Source organism: Papaver somniferum, chromosome 4 (assembly GCF_003573695.1).
Source record: "Papaver somniferum cultivar HN1 chromosome 4, ASM357369v1, whole genome shotgun sequence".
NCBI classification, from domain to species: Eukaryota; Viridiplantae; Streptophyta; class Magnoliopsida; order Ranunculales; family Papaveraceae; genus Papaver; species Papaver somniferum.
This window is the reverse complement of record NC_039361.1, coordinates 106,683,335-106,703,673: the sequence shown is the minus strand read 5'-3', so window position 1 is coordinate 106,703,673 and position 20,339 is coordinate 106,683,335. Positions and strand designations below refer to the sequence as shown.

Sequence of the window (20,339 nt, the reverse complement as noted above, 5' to 3'; positions counted from 1 at the left end):
TCAGGCAAACAACTCATCACATATTGAAGTCACAAACACAAACCACATGAATAAATAAAATAATGCGCGCGTTACATCCCCATGGATGTCTACATCGGTGTAAGATAGGCCCGACAAAACAAATGATATAAAAGAACCCAAAATAGCAGAACTGTCCGAAATACCCCTTATTTCTTTCAGCCCAAAACTAACATAACAAGTAGACCCCTTTAATATCCTCGATTCATCGTTCTTCTTTTTCCTATTCTTTTTCCCATTCTCTTTCCTTTGCTTCTCAAAAATTAGAAACATATCTACGAAATTGTTTTTTTTCCCTGTTTCAACTGAAAAAGAATCGATTCTCCTGAAATATAAGATTAGAAATCAAAATTGAAACAAATTATGACCTAAAATCAAAAGAGTAGAAACCAAAATAAGAAAAGCTGGTAAAAATGGTGAAGAAAAATGCGCAACAAATGAAGAAGAAAGATGAATTGCTCTGTACAACGATCAAAAATACTCCAAAAGGTAAATTGAATATTTTGTTTCATGTTCTTCGTAAATTATTAAGTGTTTGAACTAACATGGATCGATGTTTTATCTGTTTGGTTTCATCATCGTTTTATCGATTGTTCGTAAACTGATCTTCTAATGATGAATTTCTTAGTAAAATAATTTTTGGTTTATCTGTTTGGTTTCATCACCATAACCGTGTTGGTGTGTTGATTAATTCTGATTGTTTTGATGAAACCATTGTTCGTTGCCGTATTTTCACTTTGTATAATTTTGGTTACAAACTCTGTTGGTGTGTTGATTAATTTTGGTTGTTGTGATGAAACCATTGTTGGTTCCATTATTTTCACTTTTGTCTAATTTAGTTCCATCAAAAATCTGTTGGTGTGTTGATTAGTGCTGGTTGTTTTGATGAAACCATTTTTGGTTCCATTATTTTCCCTTTGTTAGATCTAGTGTGATCCCACCAGAACTGTTGGTGGTGTTAGTCTATTTTGGCCTTTTTAATGAAACCATCTTTGGTTTCATCAGTTTCCCTTTATTAGATTTGGTTCCACCAGAACTGTTGGTGATGTAGTTTATTCTTGTCTTTTTGATGGAACCAATTTCGTTTCATCATTTTCCCTTTGTTATATTTGGTTCCACCAAAACTGTTGGTGGTTTTGGTTATTCTGATTTTTTCGATGAAACAATTTTTTAAATTCATACTAACAATATTCTTTTGCAAGTCTAAACGTTGAGACATTTTTTTGTAAATTCAGGAAAGATTGCGGACTTCATGTTTGCTATTACATGAAGAGCCTCTTGAAGAGAAATCATGAAGTCTCATGAGGAGAATACATCAGAAAAGGTGGAAAACATGAGAGAAAGGATTTCCTGTAAGATACTGGTGGACAAACCACCAAAGAATTAGAAAAGAAGACACTACTGTCATTGCATACATAAAAATTAGTGTAACATTAGCTAGTTGTAATACTTGTAATAGCCTTTTGCAACATTATATGTTTTCTTTAAAAATGCTTATAATAGTTAAGTTTTAAATGTTTTATGAATGATTTCAATACTGATTATCACATTTATGTTTATTGGTGCCCTGCAACTTAAACCAAACCATGTTAATATACTGGATGTGTAGTGAAATGTTATATGTTTAACTGCTTTATGATGAAACCAAAAAAGGTTCCAACGTATTTTTGTTCCAATATAATAGTAAATATGATGAAACCAAAAAGGGTTCCAACATATTGCAGGTGAAACCAAAAAGGAAAAGGGTCGTATCACGGCTTAATCTTGTAACATGTAGAAAAATGAATCTTCTCCGTTCCAAGAGTTTTGGACCAGGAAGTGGTCCTGATCCTGATTTAAAGTCTTAATTATAGCATGTATTCTTAACTTAGACCCATCTCCATATATCAATATTATGACTCGTTATACAGGGTTCATTCCTAGCCTTAAGACACACATACATAGAACTGAGGATTTTAAGATTTAAATGAAAAATTATGATATATTTCTAGGAACGGAATGTGTTCAAGTTCCAAGACACAAGTGTAATTACACCAAAGTATTAAACTACACCAGAAAACACACCAAACATAGTTTGATATATTGTACTAAACTACTGCAATATGGTCTAACAAAAAATCTCAAATAAATCACTAGTCACTTTAATTACTTGGGTAGTAATGTGATTTTTTTTCCATCCATTGTTTATATAGGTACAATCAGAAATCCTACATATATATGTTTAGGTGATAACATGCAATATGCTTAAGTGATTTTTTATTTTTTCATAGTAGTAAAAATGATGAAATCAAAAAGGGTTCTAATATCGTTGCAGGTGAAACCAAAAGGAAAAACATAACCTAAATGAAAAAATAATGAAACATCAGCAAAAAAATTGACATGTTTAACTGTAAAAATATATAGACAAGAAAACAAATGAACAACAACAGTCAAAGAAAATGAATTCTAAAAACATATCAAGGTTTAAAACATCATTTGAACAATGTCGGAGAATCTTCACGACGATCAAGTATCGTTTTCATAAGCTGGAATCATGTTTTATGGAGATTCGACTACTGCTACGATTAGATCAATTTGAAGATGATGGACTTAAGATGATAATCTGAAGGCTTAAACTGTAACATCTCTTCTTTTCTTTGTAGGCTGAAAAGAAGACGAGATCTGAAAACGAAAGTCCTTCAATTTCTTCAACACTAAAAAGTTAATCTTCAGATACAGTTCGAAGGATTGTTATCTATAATCTCTTCACTACTTCAACTATACTGAAACGAAAACGAGATCTCAAAATCAATTTTGGAGATGATTAGATATAAAATTAAGCCTAAAAACTATTTTAGGAATTGAAAAGATTGATGAATTAGGAAGAATCGGATTTATATGAACCCTAAAATCTAAATACATGAAAATTTCAGTAGAAAAGATCTCGAATTCTCTCGGAAAATATGATCTTCATAATCTCTGAATTTGTTTCCTCCAAAGGATCGTGTATACACATGAAGGGCAAGATTAGAATTATGAAATCTAATAAAAAACTAAATTTAACGATTTTAAATGAAAATGGGAATTTTGTTCCATTTTTATTGGATATGGTTTTTATGGTAGCCACATAATATGGCTGGAGTTTTGATAACTCAAATAGTATCACCCTTATTTTTTAGAGCTTATTATGTAAATAAAATAGTTCAAATTAAGATAACAAACACAAATAGGTTCAGGAAATAACCACTAAGATTATAATCTTGAATGAAATCCACCGTGATAGCAGATTATTAAGATGTCTCAATATAGCTAGAAAGCTTCTCCATGGCTGAATGCACAGCGGGATCCATCATTGATACAAACATATGACTTCTGGTGCCATCGACCTCCATGGATATCTGAACCAATTACAACTGGGATATCCCGTCATTTCCACCATTAGTCACTTCACACGCACTTGTATCGAAGTCGGGGTTGAGAAAATCCTTCCCACCATATATTTCTCCCTACATTTATCAAAGTAATATAGAAAGCCATTGATTAGTATTATTAAAACAAGATCTTTACTGTCCGAACTAGAAAGTAACCGAATCAAATTATTATGTAGAATATATTCACGAATGTGTAAGAAAACATGCCTGATGAATATTAGATTGCTCGAAATCCTGGAAGTAATGTGCAAAATCCTCATTGTCCATTAAAGGAGGAAGTGAGCTCCCAATGTTAGAATCGTTCCTTAGTAGATCATATAATCCTTCAAATGGATCTTCTTCGTCTGTCCCAGCCTGCTCCGGTTGTTGCGCCTCTTGTACCAATGGTGCTGGTGCCACCGGTACAGTTGGTACTTGAGTTTCTTCTTGTGGGGAAATGGATTGATGATTTGCATTCGGAATTATGCCACCTCTGAAAGAAGCTTCATCTTGAGGAACAGTAAAACCATTAGTATTCATGCAAGGTGGTTGAGGGGTCGGATTAGAAACTTCCACTGGTGCAACTGAGGATGGTTCGCTGTTCAGGTAATCAGGGTCTGAGTTTGGTTCTTCAATTACAGAATAAGATGATTGAATGGCGGGGGATTCATGAACCAGACCAGGTACTTCCGTTACTAATGATGTTGGCATGTTAGTGAAGCTATAGTCCATGTTGTCTACGTTGTTGTCATTTGAGGGTGTACTAACCATAGGACCAATATGTAGTGTTCCACGAGAGTTGGTGTTGTCATTGATAATCTGAATTCCTGTAAAGTTGGTTGAATTGAGGGTAGAGGGTTGGGCTGAATTACCAACGAATGATGAATCGATGGTTGAAGTTGTTCCCATATTTGCCACATATGCATTATTATTCTGCCTCTGAAAGTTACCTCTTTCGTAGATAGTGCCAGTGCTGGTATTAAGTAGTCCAGCACTTTGGCCATTGTTTCTCCACCTCATTAAATTTTGCTGATGAACTAGTTGCATGGTGCCCCTACCACTTCTTCCGCCTCCCATTGACATGTTTAGAATCGATCGAGATGGCCTAATTGTGGTGGTATTCTGGTTTCCATTAGCAATGTCAACAATGTTTTGATGATTAAATGACGACGCATTTCCAGCAGCAACACTAGTTGTAGACCTCGGTTGTTGTGTCGATGCCATTAAGCCTTTGTTGTTGTTGTTCATCGGAGTGATCGATGATTGACCAAGTTGAAATCCTGCAACGACCATAGAAGCACTAAGATGTGAACTGTGGGTTTGAGTGTTGAGACCCTTAAAGTTGCCATCTCCTGATCCCGATTGGAATGACCCAAATGAGTATTTGGGTGTTCTTTGAGAAAAGTTTTGTGGTAAATTCATCGGCGCAGGCTCATCCGTAGCAAAGTTAGAGTGAAATGCTCTACTGGCTAAGGACTTGACAGTACTTGGCTCGATATATCGGTTGTTTTCTACAAGCTTTTTCACAAATATCCTGTATTTCTGCAAAATATAATCAAGTATATAATTAGGAAATAAATAAAATGGGTCCTAACTGCTATTATTTAACGAGGACCGCTAGCTATACCGACCGAGAAAAACCCCAAGAGAAATCTTGTGAATCTTTTCTGGCATGTGTCACCACGATGCCACAAAAGGTTCATTTTTTCTAATTGAAGGCACAGTTTAATGTTTTGACAATGTTTTGATATATGAGACACCTATGAATCACTTTCATGGGAATGATACGAAGAATCATTAAAGACTTGTTAATGGCAATTATATCGATCCGATATCCTTGTAGTAATTACTATCAATGAGATGTTTTTCTCCCTCTATATGTATATATATCATATATCAAGCCGTAGATTCTATTGTAATTATTATTCATTCTATTGAATCATCAGATATCCTACCTGATTAACTTGAAAAATGACCAACATTCTTAAACTCTACATAAACAAACAATGAGGTGGTTGATATATATAATTGATACAACGTGTGTATGAACTTAAATACATGCATGCTTGCCTAAACATCTTTCATTAAAAGTACTAAAATAATTTTGTGTTAAATAAAATTGATTTCGGTATATCGATCAGGAAAAAGTAGATTTTCGTATCATGTTTGATCTTTGAAACTAGAAATATAACATAAGCAAACCTGTAGATGGCTCGCTACATTTTCTCTGGTTAAGCCAGGGATTCTCATATACTCGAGTATTCTCTTTGGCACACCCTCTATTCATCAAAAGAAAGGAGGCATTGTTAATCAGTGTTAGAAAAATACACATGCATGATAAAAATCAATTTTTTTTTTGAATGTTGTATTAACTATTCCAAGATAGAGAATGATGAAAAGGTCTTACTGTCTACGCCTAATTTTTCAATGGCATCAAGGAAGTGATTGTGTAATTCAGCAGTCCAGATAACCCTTCGCTTCTTTGGAGCAGCAGACCGCGCGCGAGTTCTTTTACCATCCCCTGGTTGTTCTCTTGAAGGTTCATTCCTCTTCCTTGATACTTCAGTTCTGGAATTTCCTTCATTATAATCAGATGATGATGACACAGGAACCCTACTAGTACTCTTCTGTTTTTCTCTTGGTGAATCTTGACAAAAACTTTCCATATCTTTTTCGCACCCCTTAGGGTCTACCTTGCTTTTAATAACATGCTGCCATAGTTTCTCAAAGTCAGAACAAGTCACAGGCTTGTACAGATAATAACCAGCACCGTTCTCTAGTGCTCTTGTCACCATTTCGGCCTTTATATCTCCAGACATCACTGTATAGATACATTTTCATGTACACAGTAAAAAAATGATTTTAGAAACACTATTTAAACTATCAACGATGCTTAGCTAGAATGTGAAGAGACATGTACCAATTTTTTTGATTCATATGCATGTATGTAGTTTTATGAAAAACACAATGAGGGGAAAATAGGGTACTGATATAAAATTTTATCTTGAAAGTTTTGATGATAAAAGAGGATTAGATTAGGTATAGCACTTCAATTAGACTTACGGAGCACGGGCACGGTAGCGTATTTCCGCTTTATGCGGCGGAGTAATTGAATTCCATTCATTTCTGGCATATGAAGATCACTTATGACAAGATCGAAATGACGGGGCTTCTCTTTGAGCAATTTTAAAGCCTCCCTTCCTCCTCGAACACCAGTCACTGAAAGTAGAAACAATTGAAAGTTACCAATGGTAAATTTTAGGATATCAAATCTCTTATCACGAATACAACTTTGATACTCTACTGAGCCTAGTGGTACATATCCAGTGATCTTGATACTACAAAAACTCGATCATAATAAATCTGTTTTTTATTTCGAAAGGCCTAGTTTAAAAGTATTCCAGTTTGATTTTTTTCTATTTTTTTTTGGAGGGGAAAATAACGGAAAACTATATAAAAGTTAATACTAAAGCTCCCCCTTTCCCTCTTATTTATATTGGTTACCCTAAAATGATAAAAAGTAGAAAAAAAAAAAGTTTTTGTTTTGTTATTTTTCCCCCCATTTCTTTGGACTAATTTAGCTTGTTAGCCAAAAGAGTTAAAAACTACATAAAGTGAATTTGCAGCCTGAAACTACTTAGTAGTACAGTGGAATTTTATTGCCTTTTCCTTTTAGGACTGCTGAGAGAAAGTTGGATGCTCCTCATAAAACAAAAATGTGATGATTTAATAGATTTGTAATAGTCTTGAAATTTTACTGTTAGTGGTGAAAAATTGGAGCCCAAAGAGAAAATTTGAATAATATGCATCATTAATCAAAATCCATAAAAAAAACCTATATTGTTTGAGGTGTAGAATTCAGGATTTAGCTTCGGGTTCGCATGTAATACTATACCGAGTCAATTGAACCTCTAAACTCTTAGACTGTGTTTGATAATAGAGAAAGGAAACAATTTTATGGAAAGTGATTCCATGGAATCAGTTTCCTGAGGAAAGCAAGGAAAGACATGGAATTACATGGAATTAAGTTTAAAACATACTTTAGGCCACGTTTTTTTTTTACAATTCCATGGAAACAGATTTTTGACCAAACGACGACATACATGTTATTTCCATGGAAAGATGAACATATGTCTATGGAATTAACTCCTATCAAACACAATCTTAAGGAAATTGACTTGATGGTTTAGGCGTCAGATTAACATTAACTCATTTTCCTACTTTAAAATACACAAATATCTTTACAAATGAATGAAAAATAAGAGACATCAAACAATTATAAAATAATACTCAATATAACATTATATAATTGACTCAAATTAATTTCTAAACTTTTGAAGGATCTTAGCCAAAAAATGCAAAAAAAGAAAGAAAAAAAACTTCTGAAAAAGATTGATCCGGCGTCTTAACGCGTCAAAAATGTATTATCTGTTTCCTGATTTAAAATACATAGGTATATTTCTACAAATGAAGAAAAGAATAAAGGTTATTAAAAAAATGCTCCAAAATGCTCACGAAATAAATACTATAAAATGAAATAAATACTCATGAAAATTAAAATCTATAAAAATTTTATTTAATTATTGAAAATAAATGAAAAGTATTCAAAGATACATAGAAGCCAATAATATTGCTGACAGATTGGCTAAAGATGGAGCTTCTAGGAAGCACGAAGGCACTTGGGTCAGCAATTTACCAGACTTTTTATCTGTTTTGTTTAATTTTGATGTATGTTACTACACCAATATTTGTTTCTAGTTTTGCTGCTTAGGTCTGTTTTCAGTCCAACTTATCAAAAAAAAAAAAGAAAAAATGAAAAGAAAAGAAAAATACCGATCTCAACTTCGATAATGAAAGGAAACGTCGGGAAAAATTTGCAGTCACTAGCTAGTGATCAATGTTTGGTGAATGACATCAAGAGTGAACAATTGAAAGGAAGGATGAAAAAAACAAAGATTAAATCAAATACTTTCTAAAAAAGAAAAAAAAAATCAAATCAAATAACTTTGAGATATTACCAAACCCTAATTAACTCTCTAATCACAATCCCTTAAATAAAAAAAGGCACAACGAAAAAAATACCAAATCAAAAACACTACCTTCGTAATTGAACTTTTGAAGCATAATGGAAGTTATAAAAAGACATGCAGTATTGTCATCCACGACCATTGCACGAAGACCTGCCGGAGCATCATCTTCCATATGATCACTAGTATTGGGTGAGCTATGAGCACTGTTCAACGACAACGAAAGTCTCTTACGAATCACATCAAGATCATCAAGATCATCAAGATCACTATCACAAGAAACATCAGTTGCATCCATGTCAAGTACTCCTGAATTTATCTAAAGAAAAAACTTGGGATGAAGTAGAGAGAACACTGAGAGAAAAAGGAAGAAAACTTTGTGGTTTTTTAACTCACAATAAAAGTTGCTTTTATAGGGGATCTAGAGAAGCAAATAGAGGTCTGCGAGTTCACCAATATGCCGTGTTTATTATCTTGTCAAATTATTTCAGCCTGTTAGAAGAAATGTACAAAATTTGTTATGAATTCAGTTTCAAAAGCGTGAAAGTGTAGTTATTATGGGACTAATACTAGTCTCAAAGGTATCAATGTAATTTATGTTGCCCATTTAAAGAATGAAATTAAAACTTGTATATCATTTGTTAAATGCCTAATCTCTTTTTATCCAAAGAAAAGATTACTACCATATTTTATTCTATATATACACCGTTGCTGTATATATATTAGTTTACATTAAACCTTTAGAAATGTTGTTTCACTTTGATTTTGTATCCACGGCTGCTAATAGCGGATACTAGTGTTGCAAAGGCGGGCACTAATATTGTTTCACGGAAAACTTTTTTACCATTTTATTTTATAGAGATTGGTATCTTCTCTAACAATATTGATATTTGTAAGTTATGTTTATACTCCTGTTTTGGTAGACATATTCCATTTTTTTTATCGATTAGAAGAAAATAGGAACGTGCTTATTTGGTCGGAAAATAAAACCAATTAATAGTTCCAGAAAGGATTAATATGTCTGCCCATCAATCCAACACGCATTGATAAGGTTTGTCCACAGGCATGAATGGTGTTCAATTTTCCACATTCTGAAAGCTTCATTAGCAAAATGTGGGACTCAGATTAACAAATGCTAGGTAGTTTATTTACACAACTGTGCAGCACATCATCAAGAACGTTTTTATTTCGGTGTTATTGCGCGAGTTCTTGGTGTTTGACGTCGACACCGTGTATTGAGAGCTACATCATCATCCTTTACCAACCCCATACCCCATATTAATGAAATGAGATTTTCTTTTACCGAACATTCAGGGATTCTGTAATAAAAGCCTTTTCCTTCACATTAGACATGCGATTTTCTACCGAAACACTAGAAAATAAGTTGTTGTTTTTTCTGAAGCAGAAAATAAGTTGTTGAACGTGAGAAGGGCTAAGAAATGACATTTTCTTGTACATTGACAGGCACTATATCTGTATGGATCAATCTTAGGAGAATTTTGTGACAATATGCCTATTTATGCCATGAGAGCCTTTGCCAAACTTGCCTTAAATAGTTTAACCATTTTTCTGTTGTTGTAGTTACTTACACGGTTCCTGCAATTTTCAAAACAATAAGTCTTGATGAACCGCCGAAATAGACTACGAAAAAAACCACTCGTCACGAAGCTTTCAACGGGCCCCACCATAAGTGGCCCCCTGCTGTCCTCCGGTGGGGTCCATCGGGACCCAACAAAAAAAACTGTGAGAACTTTTTGAAATGTTGTTTTTGTGTGGTTTAGTCACTCGGTTTGTTTAGAACCACTGTTTTCAAAATGGTTCTCAGAGCACTTTTGACCCACCAAATGGATGTTGTACATTTGTGCTGCATATCGTTTGTTGATTTCAGATTGGGTGATTCGAGTCAGTACTTTTTCTTATTTCCATGAAATTCCAGTTCAATTCTGGTGAACCTTTTTTTCATTTTTTATGTGTACGAGGTATTATAGGTGGACCGTCGAAAAAGTTAATCTGCCAACAAATACCCAACACGTACGTGCACTTGTTAATTTTTCATGAGTTTTTCTATCGAAAAATTATTGTTGTTTTTACTTTTCAAAATAAAAAGTATTTACTTTTCAAAATAAAAAGTAAAAAGAAAAACAAAACAGAATTCAGGGTTAAATTAGTTAACACATGGCCCAATACCATCCATGTTTAACTTAACCCAAGTACATAACTCCCAAAATTAAACCACAGATGGAAATTAAAATGTAACGTGTGCACACACATTAGAGTCGAGTGATCTTTTATGACTAACGAAAAACAAATGGGGATGAGAATTTGTATCTCAACTAAAATTTTAGTTGGAATGGAAATTTAGTTGCATAGATTTGGTCGGACTTTTTTACTTACACTGCTATCCCATCATTAATTGTACATAAGACAAGATGCATGAGTATCGATTTCAATCTATTTTTTTTTAAAGTGACCTAATAGGTAGATGAAAATTTAATATAAATTAAATAAAGACAACAATTTCAATATATTCACCCAAACAACTCATTAAAGGATTTAAAATACAATTCTCAAACACACGGATTATTTATATAGATAGGTGAATGTCTCAATTTAATACCACAAAAAACAACATCGTATGTTACATTATGGAATATGGATGATATCACCGAATAAGAAATATAATTATAGAGAAGAGCAACGAAATCTACAAATAAAATACAGCCTAAAAGATAGAAGATCGAATCATGATCCACGATAATTGATACAAGCATCCGACTTTTCAATCCAGCCATATCTAATCAGCTCGTTCTAGCTAAATGATGTCATTATCATCAGTATCATTATCTACTAAATACTCGCTTATGTTGAAGTTGGGGTCGAACATAAAATCATAGTCACAAGCGATCCGGCTGCAGTGGCTGATAGTACCGATGTTTTGCGGATTAATGGATAGCTCATTCTCAATAAAAGTTGTTTCATTTTTTTTGGTTTCCATATTCGTTGTAAAAACATGTTGCCATAACTTCCCAATGTCAGAAAAAGTTAGGCCTAATTTTGGTATTGCTACAGCTTTTGCAAAAGCATTTTTCTGTCGTGCCTTGTTGTGCAGTGCTGTGAGAAAAAAGCAGCTACACGTTTAGTAAAATATTAATTACAGTTAAAACTGATTAACAAAAGCAATCAAAGTGTTTTGGTAAAATATCATATTTAACCATTGTTGTTGTAGAAAATGACATACATATATCTGAAAATAATTTTTGTTCAATTTTATTGGATTCAAAGATAACTAAATCTTTTACTATTAAATATAAACATATATAATATTAAATTTATTTAAACACTTTTTAATATATATCTATATTATAAAAATAAGTGTTGCTTGTGTAGACTGACAAATCCGACCATCAATTTCATCATCCGACGGCGCGGAACGCGAGTTGGGCGAGGGATATTTTCGTGCGTCGGATCCCTGGTTTCCCGATATTGATAGAGCCCATTAATAATAATAACTTGATTTCCTTTCATAAAGAAAAAAAAAACGGTCCAACCACTGGATTTCCTTATGTAGCTAGGCTCCCATAATAATAACTGTGCTTCCTAAGCTAACTACAATTGAACGTCTATATATAAGCAACTTCGCCATGTAATAATCCCTAACCCCGTGGATGTAAATCAAATTGATCGAACCACGTAAATTTTGTGTCTTATTTTTTATTTCCATTATTTTTATCTTTATTTTCATATCAAATAAGTTTAGATCTAGAAATTATAGTCATGATATATAAGGGGTGTGTTGTGGGATTTCCTGCAACTACATAATGGCGCTAGAAACAGGGACGAGTAAAGGATTTATCCTTCCTGTAACTTGTTGATTCAAGAAATTTTCATGAAGATTAGTTGTTGTTCATATTTTTCTAGATCTACAAAATTTAGGTTCAAAAATGGAAACTTTATGGAAGAAATAACACTTTCAGGGAGTAAACATCATCAACAATTCAAAAGACATGAAAAGAGTGAGAGAAAAAAATTAGTTGTTGTGGTGAAATTTAAGGAGAAAATGGAAGTTTCAGTGGAAGATTTTCATGTTCAGGAGAAGAAGGCAAATGTGAAAGAAATTAAGGTAGGACGAAGAATAGATAAGAGGAAGATGCTGCAAATTTCTATCACAAACAGAAATTGCACAGATGGTTTGAGCTGGAGCGAGTAAACGATAGGTCACGGGTTCGAATTTCGCAGAGACACATATTTTTCATTTTCTTCTCATTTGCATGAGAGAATAAAAGAATAAGAGAAAAACATTGTGCGTTTATTTCGCAAAGAGATTCTTGAACAGTTGGTCAAGAGAACAATATGTACATTCGTGGTCGCAAGTTCGATCTTCTCTGTGAGCATAGTTTTCTTCTTTTTACAGATAGAGAAAAAATGAATAATTTCGCAATATTGTTTCATTAGTTCGCAAACAAGAGGTAGCATAGTTGGTCAAGCTTCGCTAGAGTGAGTTGTAAGACTTGAGTTCGAATCCCTCATCAAGATTAATTTTTCGCACATTTTTGAAATCCTAAAGGCGAAGAAATGGAATAAAGTACCACATTGTGTGTTTCTTTCTCAAGCAACAAGTAGCGTAGATTGTCAGAGAAGGAGTATGCATACTAGAGGACATGGGTTCGATTCTCCCTGCGACCAAATAATTTTTGCTTCGCAAATATTCGTTTCGCAGAGTTGATATTTGATTACTTCGCACAGTCTTTGATTATTTCTAATCAATTCTTGCTTCTCGCATGTTTATTTTTATTATGCGAAATTTAAACAGAGTTGCCTCTTACACAGTTGGAATTTGATTACTTCGTAAGAACTTTGATTACTTCGCAAAAGAGGCTTAGCACAGTTGGTATGGTGCGAGAAAATCCAAGAAGCAGATTAAGGGTGCAAATCTCACTTCTCACATTTCTTTTTTGCTGCGCGAAATTCATACATTTCAAGGCATTTATTCACTTCTCTGATGACAAAGATTTTACTTTATACTAAGAACGAATAAAAATATTTTTTATTTGATTTACAAAAAGCGATTCAATCGCACGATAACAAAAATTTCAAGATTTCAAAAATTACAAAAATTACTAAGATTTCAAAAAAAATTTAAAAAAAAAATCCATTTATATATATTTCTAGAATATTTCTTTTACAGAAAATAAAATATTTTTGATTTGATTTATAAAAATTTCAAGATTTCAAAGATTATAAAGATTACTAAGATTTCAAGATTACAAATATTTCAAAATTACAAAGATTGCGAGATTTCAAAATTACAGAAAACTGAGAAAATTCAATTTACATATTTCTCTAGAATATTTCTTTTGCAGAGAATAAAAAGATTTTTGATTTGATTTAAAAAACGCGATAGAATCGCAGAATTACAAAGATTTCACGACTACAAAGATTTCAGAGTTACCATGTATTAGAATTTCTCTTGAATACTTATTTTGATTCAAATGATATGATATTATGAGTATGAAAGAGATGACAGAAATGAAAAGATGAATGAGAGAATAAAGAAACGCGAACATTTTGCAGAAACAAAGAGACGCGAAAATTTTGCAGAAACGCGAATAAAATTTCGCAGATAGGGGCGAACCTTTAGGGCGTACACCCTAGTTCGCGAATAAAATTTCGCAAGAGGCAAATGTAAGACCTAAAGTACATCATATAAGGGGGTGCCTGTTGCATGGCTCAGAGAAAGGTTACACCGCCCCCGGAACCTGAGTCATGGAGATTTAGGGTCAATAAAGCCCATCCGGGAGAGGCACCTTGGATTCTCAGCTTAAGCATATGACTTAGGTTGGGCGACTAAGGTAATAAGGACCCTCCCAAGGAGTGCAGAATCTGATCAAGGATCCGAGGTACATGGTTGAGTCAAGAGTGCCAGGGGCGTTTGAAGCATCCTTGCCATTCTTGACAAGTCTTGTCTTATACTGCACTCGGCCCGAAGAAAACCCCACTTAGGGTGCAGTCTCATAAACATAATCCCTATAGGTAAAAGGGATAAGAGGATGCGAAAACAACTGGTTGTTGTTAAGACCGGATGGGAGGAGCTAACCTTGTATGGTAGAAGTACGCCTCCTTGAAGGGGAAACCAGGGGGGAGATAAGGGCGACACCCTCCATTAGGGATATGATAAGTGTCTTAAGACGCAAATGTCATGAGGCTTTTTACTCGCAAGGGTATTAAGGCTTGTCATATTTGTGCAACAATCCTGAAGAGGCAATAATACTAGAGAAAAAGATAAGACGAGATCAATGGGTCATTACATGAAAGTGTGAAGACGTCCTGTGATTTCGTCGCAAGACGAAAATGTCATGGGGCTTTATTTTCGCAAGAATATTTAGGCCTGTCATATTGTCGCAACAATCCTGAAGAGGCAATAATACACAAGAAAAAGTTAAGGCAAGATCAATGGGTTTTTGCATGAAAGTGCAAAGACGTCCTGCGATTTTGTCGCAATGACAAGAGGTGGCAAAATAAGACCTTTAACTAGGAAGGCAAAATAAGACCACATAAAAAAATGAGTAGGCAAGTAAGCTTGCGAGAATGATTACATGTAAGAAAACAAGCTTGCGAATATGTACATGGAAATGAAACTGAGGCAGTGAAAAATGCCGCAGACTTGATATTATGATCATACTGTTATGAGATACTAATAATGCAGGAAAAAGGAAAGATGAAACACAAGTAAGAACTTGTGAGGAACAATAACTACACAAAGAGGAATGCATACACTAAAGAAAAATCCAGAGAAATGGAGAATGGAGGCAATTTAAAGCTACATCAATTTTAGCGTGAAAAATGAGCTAAGTAACGCAAACATTAGCTATATATTGCAATAGATAAGCATTCCCATCATACTCGCATCATAAAAGCATTGCATAAGCATTTCATTGCATAAACATCGCATACACATTTCATAACATAATCATCACATAAGCATTATATTCGCACAAGTACTTTACAAAACTGTACGGAATAATATTGGAGAACTTCGCAATAATATCGCAGAATTTCGCAGAATTATTCAGAATTTCGCAGAATTTCGCAGGATTTTTCAGAATTTCGCAGGATTATTCAGAATTTCGCAGGATGTATCAGAATTTCGCAGGATTATTCAGAATTTCGCAGAATGTGTCAGAATTTCGTAGGATTATTCAGAATGTGTCAGAATTTCGCAGAATGTGTCAGAATTTTGCAGAATGTGATTATTTCGCAGAATGTGATTATTCCGAACGATATGATCATTTCGCTCAATTATTTCGCACAATTATAAGCAACTCGAAGAGATTATACTATTGCATGAGCACAAAACATGAGACAGAGGAAAGATGAGAATGAAGAAACAATTCGCACATTCAACATTTTCTCAAAGATTCTACCCTCATAGATAAAGAACAGAGGCAACTATGGATTACCAAGAACACATTTTATGTTCTTTATCTTCTCGGCAAGAATCACCAAAAATGGAGTAATAATTTCGCATGAATAGACGCAATACTTATTATTCTCATTCATGGACGGATACTTCTTACATTTCGAGAATTGAATATTTCTTATACTTCATCAAGGATACTTCATGCTTCTTATACTTCTTCAAGGATACTTCATACTTCGCATACTTCAAAAGATGATGCTTCTTATTTACTTCGCAACATTCCGGAACTTCACAAAAGAATAGAGGCAAGTACGTACTTTTCAAATCCAGTATTCTTTCGCTCGTTCCTTCATCAACAAAGATCAAAGACTGCTCCAACAACACGTATCTCGCTCCAACAACTACAACAATGGATTTTTTCCTGAAGATCGCTCTTCAAGCAATATTCAAGAAAAAAGAGGCAAGATGTAGGATCCAAATATCGCACAAGTATTTGTAAGTGTGCGAGATTCATAAAAGGCAGTGCGATAATGTCGCACGGAGAATAGGAAATAAAAGAAAATAGGAAATAAAAGAAAATATGAAATAAAAGGAAATATGAGCTGTCATCCACTAGGGAGCATCCTATAACAAAAGAAAGGTAGGAAAGATAAAAGGGACTTGTATTATTATCTTCTTATTCTTCCCCAAAAACCATAGAAAGAGAGAGAGCTCCAAATACTCATTAATATGGTCTCAATGTAATTCATATGTAATTCAATGATCATAGTGAAACCTAACTCTGTGGATGTAGATCAAATTGATCGAACCACGTAAATCTTGTGTCTTATTTTCTATTTTCATTATCTTTATTTTTATTTTCATATCAAATAAGTTTAGATTTAGAAATCATAGTCATGATAATACAAGGAGTGTGTTGTACGATTTCCTGCAACTACATCTCCATCTCAGAGAACTGCATCATTACCGTTACAAAGATTTCCTGATTATGTAATCGTTAAGATTGATTTACAATGTTAGATTATTAATTTAGTGATTTCATCCCTCACAAAGCTCGGAAACGGAGGTCCTTCCGCCAAAGACCATGGTATCTCCCATGCACTTTGGTTGTTATTTGATTTTTCTTTTGTATTTAGCTTGCAGGCATATGCTGATGGCTACGTTATTTTGGATGTGCACTACTCATCCTCCTTTCTTTGTACAAGTTCAAAATTTGCAAGGTTTGCTGTCATGCCACTTAATTTGATCATGGTGGTTCAGATACATCCTTGATAATTATTTGGCATTTACTTAAACTGCAGTTCAAACCCATAAACGGACTAATCACAAAAAGAACAATTGGTCACACGGGAGAGTGGCTGATAACTTTGAAGGTTTCTGTTCTATGTCACTTCATGAAAAGAGAATATTATCTACCTCTAGCCATATATCACCTCACCAAAAGCGATTATTGCCTATCTATCTATAGTTTGTTCCAACGCCGACATGCATGGTAGGACACTTAATTTCTTTTAAAATGTAGCAGCAATTTCTTTCTTTATTATTATTGTTAATAGTGAGCACACACCTATGATCTATAGAGCTACTAACAAATTTAAGTTCGGTGTTTCCACTAAGAGATAGTTAGATCAATAAGATGGAAGGGACCTACTCCTAATTTAAGACACCTGCAGCAAACGAGACCAATATTGAGTCCATCCAACCCACTTTGTAGCATCAAGTCTTCATTGGTAGATAAGTTCAATTATAATTTTTCACATGTAGAAATCGTTTATAAAGATCATAGATATATTAGCTAAATACTGTGAATCGTACCTAATGTCCGCGGTTTATAACCCGACTACTAAACATGTTAGTATGATGTTTACAATGCAGGCTGCTATCACCTGACTAACTAAATATTGGGGTTGTATAGGATACCGTCTACTAAACAAGCTACTATGATTCGACTAACTAAAAAATATTGAGGTCGTTTACGATGTCGGCTACTATGATATCGGGGTCGTTTACGATGGTATTATGATCTGGCTTATTAAATATTAACCATACTACTAAACATGTTATTATAATCCGATTAACTAAATGTTATGATTGTCCCTGACTGCCGGGGTTATTATGACCCGACTAACTAAAAACGATATTATGATCCGGATAATTAAACATTGACCCGATTAATTAACGAAACGTGCCACTATGATCCGACTAACTAGACGCCGTGGTCGTCCCTAACGGCCGGGGTCATAGACCCTGGCTACTATGACCCGTCTGACTAAACACGATATTATGACCTGGCTAATTAAACATTAATCTGGTGAACTAAATAAGCTACTATGTCGACCTGACTAACTAAACACGATATTATGGCCCGTTTATTTAAAATCGGAGCCGCAATTCCTAGCTAACTGAAATATTATGAGTGGACCCAGACCGACCACAAAACAACAAGAAAATATCGAAAGAGGTTGAGCCCGGGGTGATACCTAGTATATTATATAATATATACAAGTTCAGTAAACCCGTCCAAATGGACGGGCAAGTTCATTAAGTGAACCAAAAGAATAAATCCGATATCACTTCTTTTCCAAAACAGATGTGAAGGTTATTGGATGTAAATGGACATAATGCTAATCAACTCTGATCTCTGCCAGGGTTTGACAGAAAGATGGAAAAGTACCAAAACAAAATTGAATGATGGTGCGCATTCCATCAGATTAAAAAAATGCCAAGGTCTGGGTGAATGATAGTATGTAATTTACAGGAATATATACTGGTTTCTGATTGAACAACATTTATTTGAAGGATCACATTAATCTATCTTTTTCTTTGTATCATGCGCCAAAACTTCCATTGCCTTCAAATACAGTGTAATACACGAGCAAGAAAAATCCGTACAAATCAGTTCAAGGGCACTTCAACTTAGAAAAAGGTCGGGATACTAGACTGAACACCAGAATTCAAAATATTAAGTAAACATATAAAATGGAAATAAAATGTGAAGGGAGCCCAACCATGATTATTTAAAAACATTCGAACAACATCCTTGATAGCTAGATTCAGACAACTCCGAAGAACACATTTACAAAAAAATGAAACATAAGTGAGCCATGTAAGAATGAAAAGACGTAAATATGAAATATGAATCAGGACAACACCGTTCGGAGAGGATCAAGCAGTACCTGCCCCCACTTGGAGTAATGACACTATGGCAGCACTGGTAATCCAGAACGCCATTCACCTGTATACTTACATTAGTTACCATGAAAAGAAAATAAGATAAAGAACCCATGAAAACTGCAAGAAGATGACACTGAGGGGGTCACCTCAAACGGAGTGTTTAAAATGCAGATTTTCCCAGTGGGCGTTCTGAGCTTCTTTTGTGTAACAACACCTTGAGAACCATCAAGAAGATATTGCTCTTCAAGCGCATTCTCGCAATTTTCACTGGACTATGATGCAGATGAAGACTTTGTTAATAAGAAACAGAGCCTAACAATCAACCATGTGCATGAAAAGAACTTGAAAGATGACACCTTGAATTTGCGTTCTTGTAATAATAAAGAGAAACATACTTTAAGTTTTGCAGCCTCCACGATTTTTGGATGGATGCATGCTCGGATGTGCTCCCACCAGAGGTATTTTCCCTTGCCAGATCTCTTTTACCCTACAATCGAGTTTGTACCCTCGTCCAAGATCAACAATTGAGTTTTCTTACCACATTTATCTTCATGGTGATTTTTTCGCAAACACCTTAACAACTTATCTGATATCGAGAAGTAATCCTAAACCTTTTTATCACATCCCCATTTGTAAAATTTAATCACCAAAGTATAAAAAACATGTGGAACGAATTAGACCTTTAACAAAATCAGACTCCTAAATCAAACCAAAGATAAATAGAAAGATGAATTCTACTTAATGAATTTTCATGAATTTGTTTAACCTAAATTTTTACAATCCTTGTACTCAATTGTTATAAGAAAAATAGTACAGTCAACCATTGGAAATTTTGTTAACAATATAAACATAAATCCTCGAGTGTGATTCTTTTTTTTTTTCTTTCTTTTCGATAAAGATTGAACGGGGAGAAGAGTTTGAACAAAGATATTATAACAATGTGATCTAAACGTTCAGGTTTATATATCAAACCTAGTCATAAAAACTCAAGGTGCCCAATCAAATGTTGGGATTCATTAAAACTCCATCGTAAACAAAATTGATATAAAAACTCCAAATTTTTTAAAAATTGATACAAAAACTCCAAATTTAAATGTTGGTTTCATCAAATTTTATTTTGGTTTCATCATAAAATTTGATGAAACCGAAATAAAATTTGATGAAACCAACATTTAAATTTGGGGTTTTTGTGTTAATTTTGTTTTGATGGAGTTTTTGTGTTACTTTTGTTTTGATGGGTTTTTTGTGAAAGGATGGTGACACCTCTGGGATTATAACTCGCGGACCATTTATATATAGGAAAAAGAAAATTGG

General features: G+C 34.1%; 1 protein-coding gene across 1 annotated transcript; it reads right to left on the bottom strand.

The window, feature by feature from the left end:
• Positions 1-3,072: 3,072 nt before the first annotated feature.
• On the bottom strand, positions 3,073-8,665 carry LOC113274148 (two-component response regulator ORR24-like). Its single transcript, XM_026523632.1, has 6 exons — positions 8,507-8,665; positions 6,471-6,626; positions 5,815-6,228; positions 5,610-5,686; positions 3,636-4,949; positions 3,073-3,503 (listed from the first exon to the last, which is right to left on the bottom strand). The coding sequence occupies exons 1-6, from the start codon at positions 8,607-8,609 to the stop codon at positions 3,405-3,407; spliced, it is 2,163 nt and encodes a 720-aa protein (XP_026379417.1). The 5' UTR covers positions 8,610-8,665; the 3' UTR covers positions 3,073-3,404.
• Between the last annotated feature and the right edge of the window lie 11,674 nt (positions 8,666-20,339).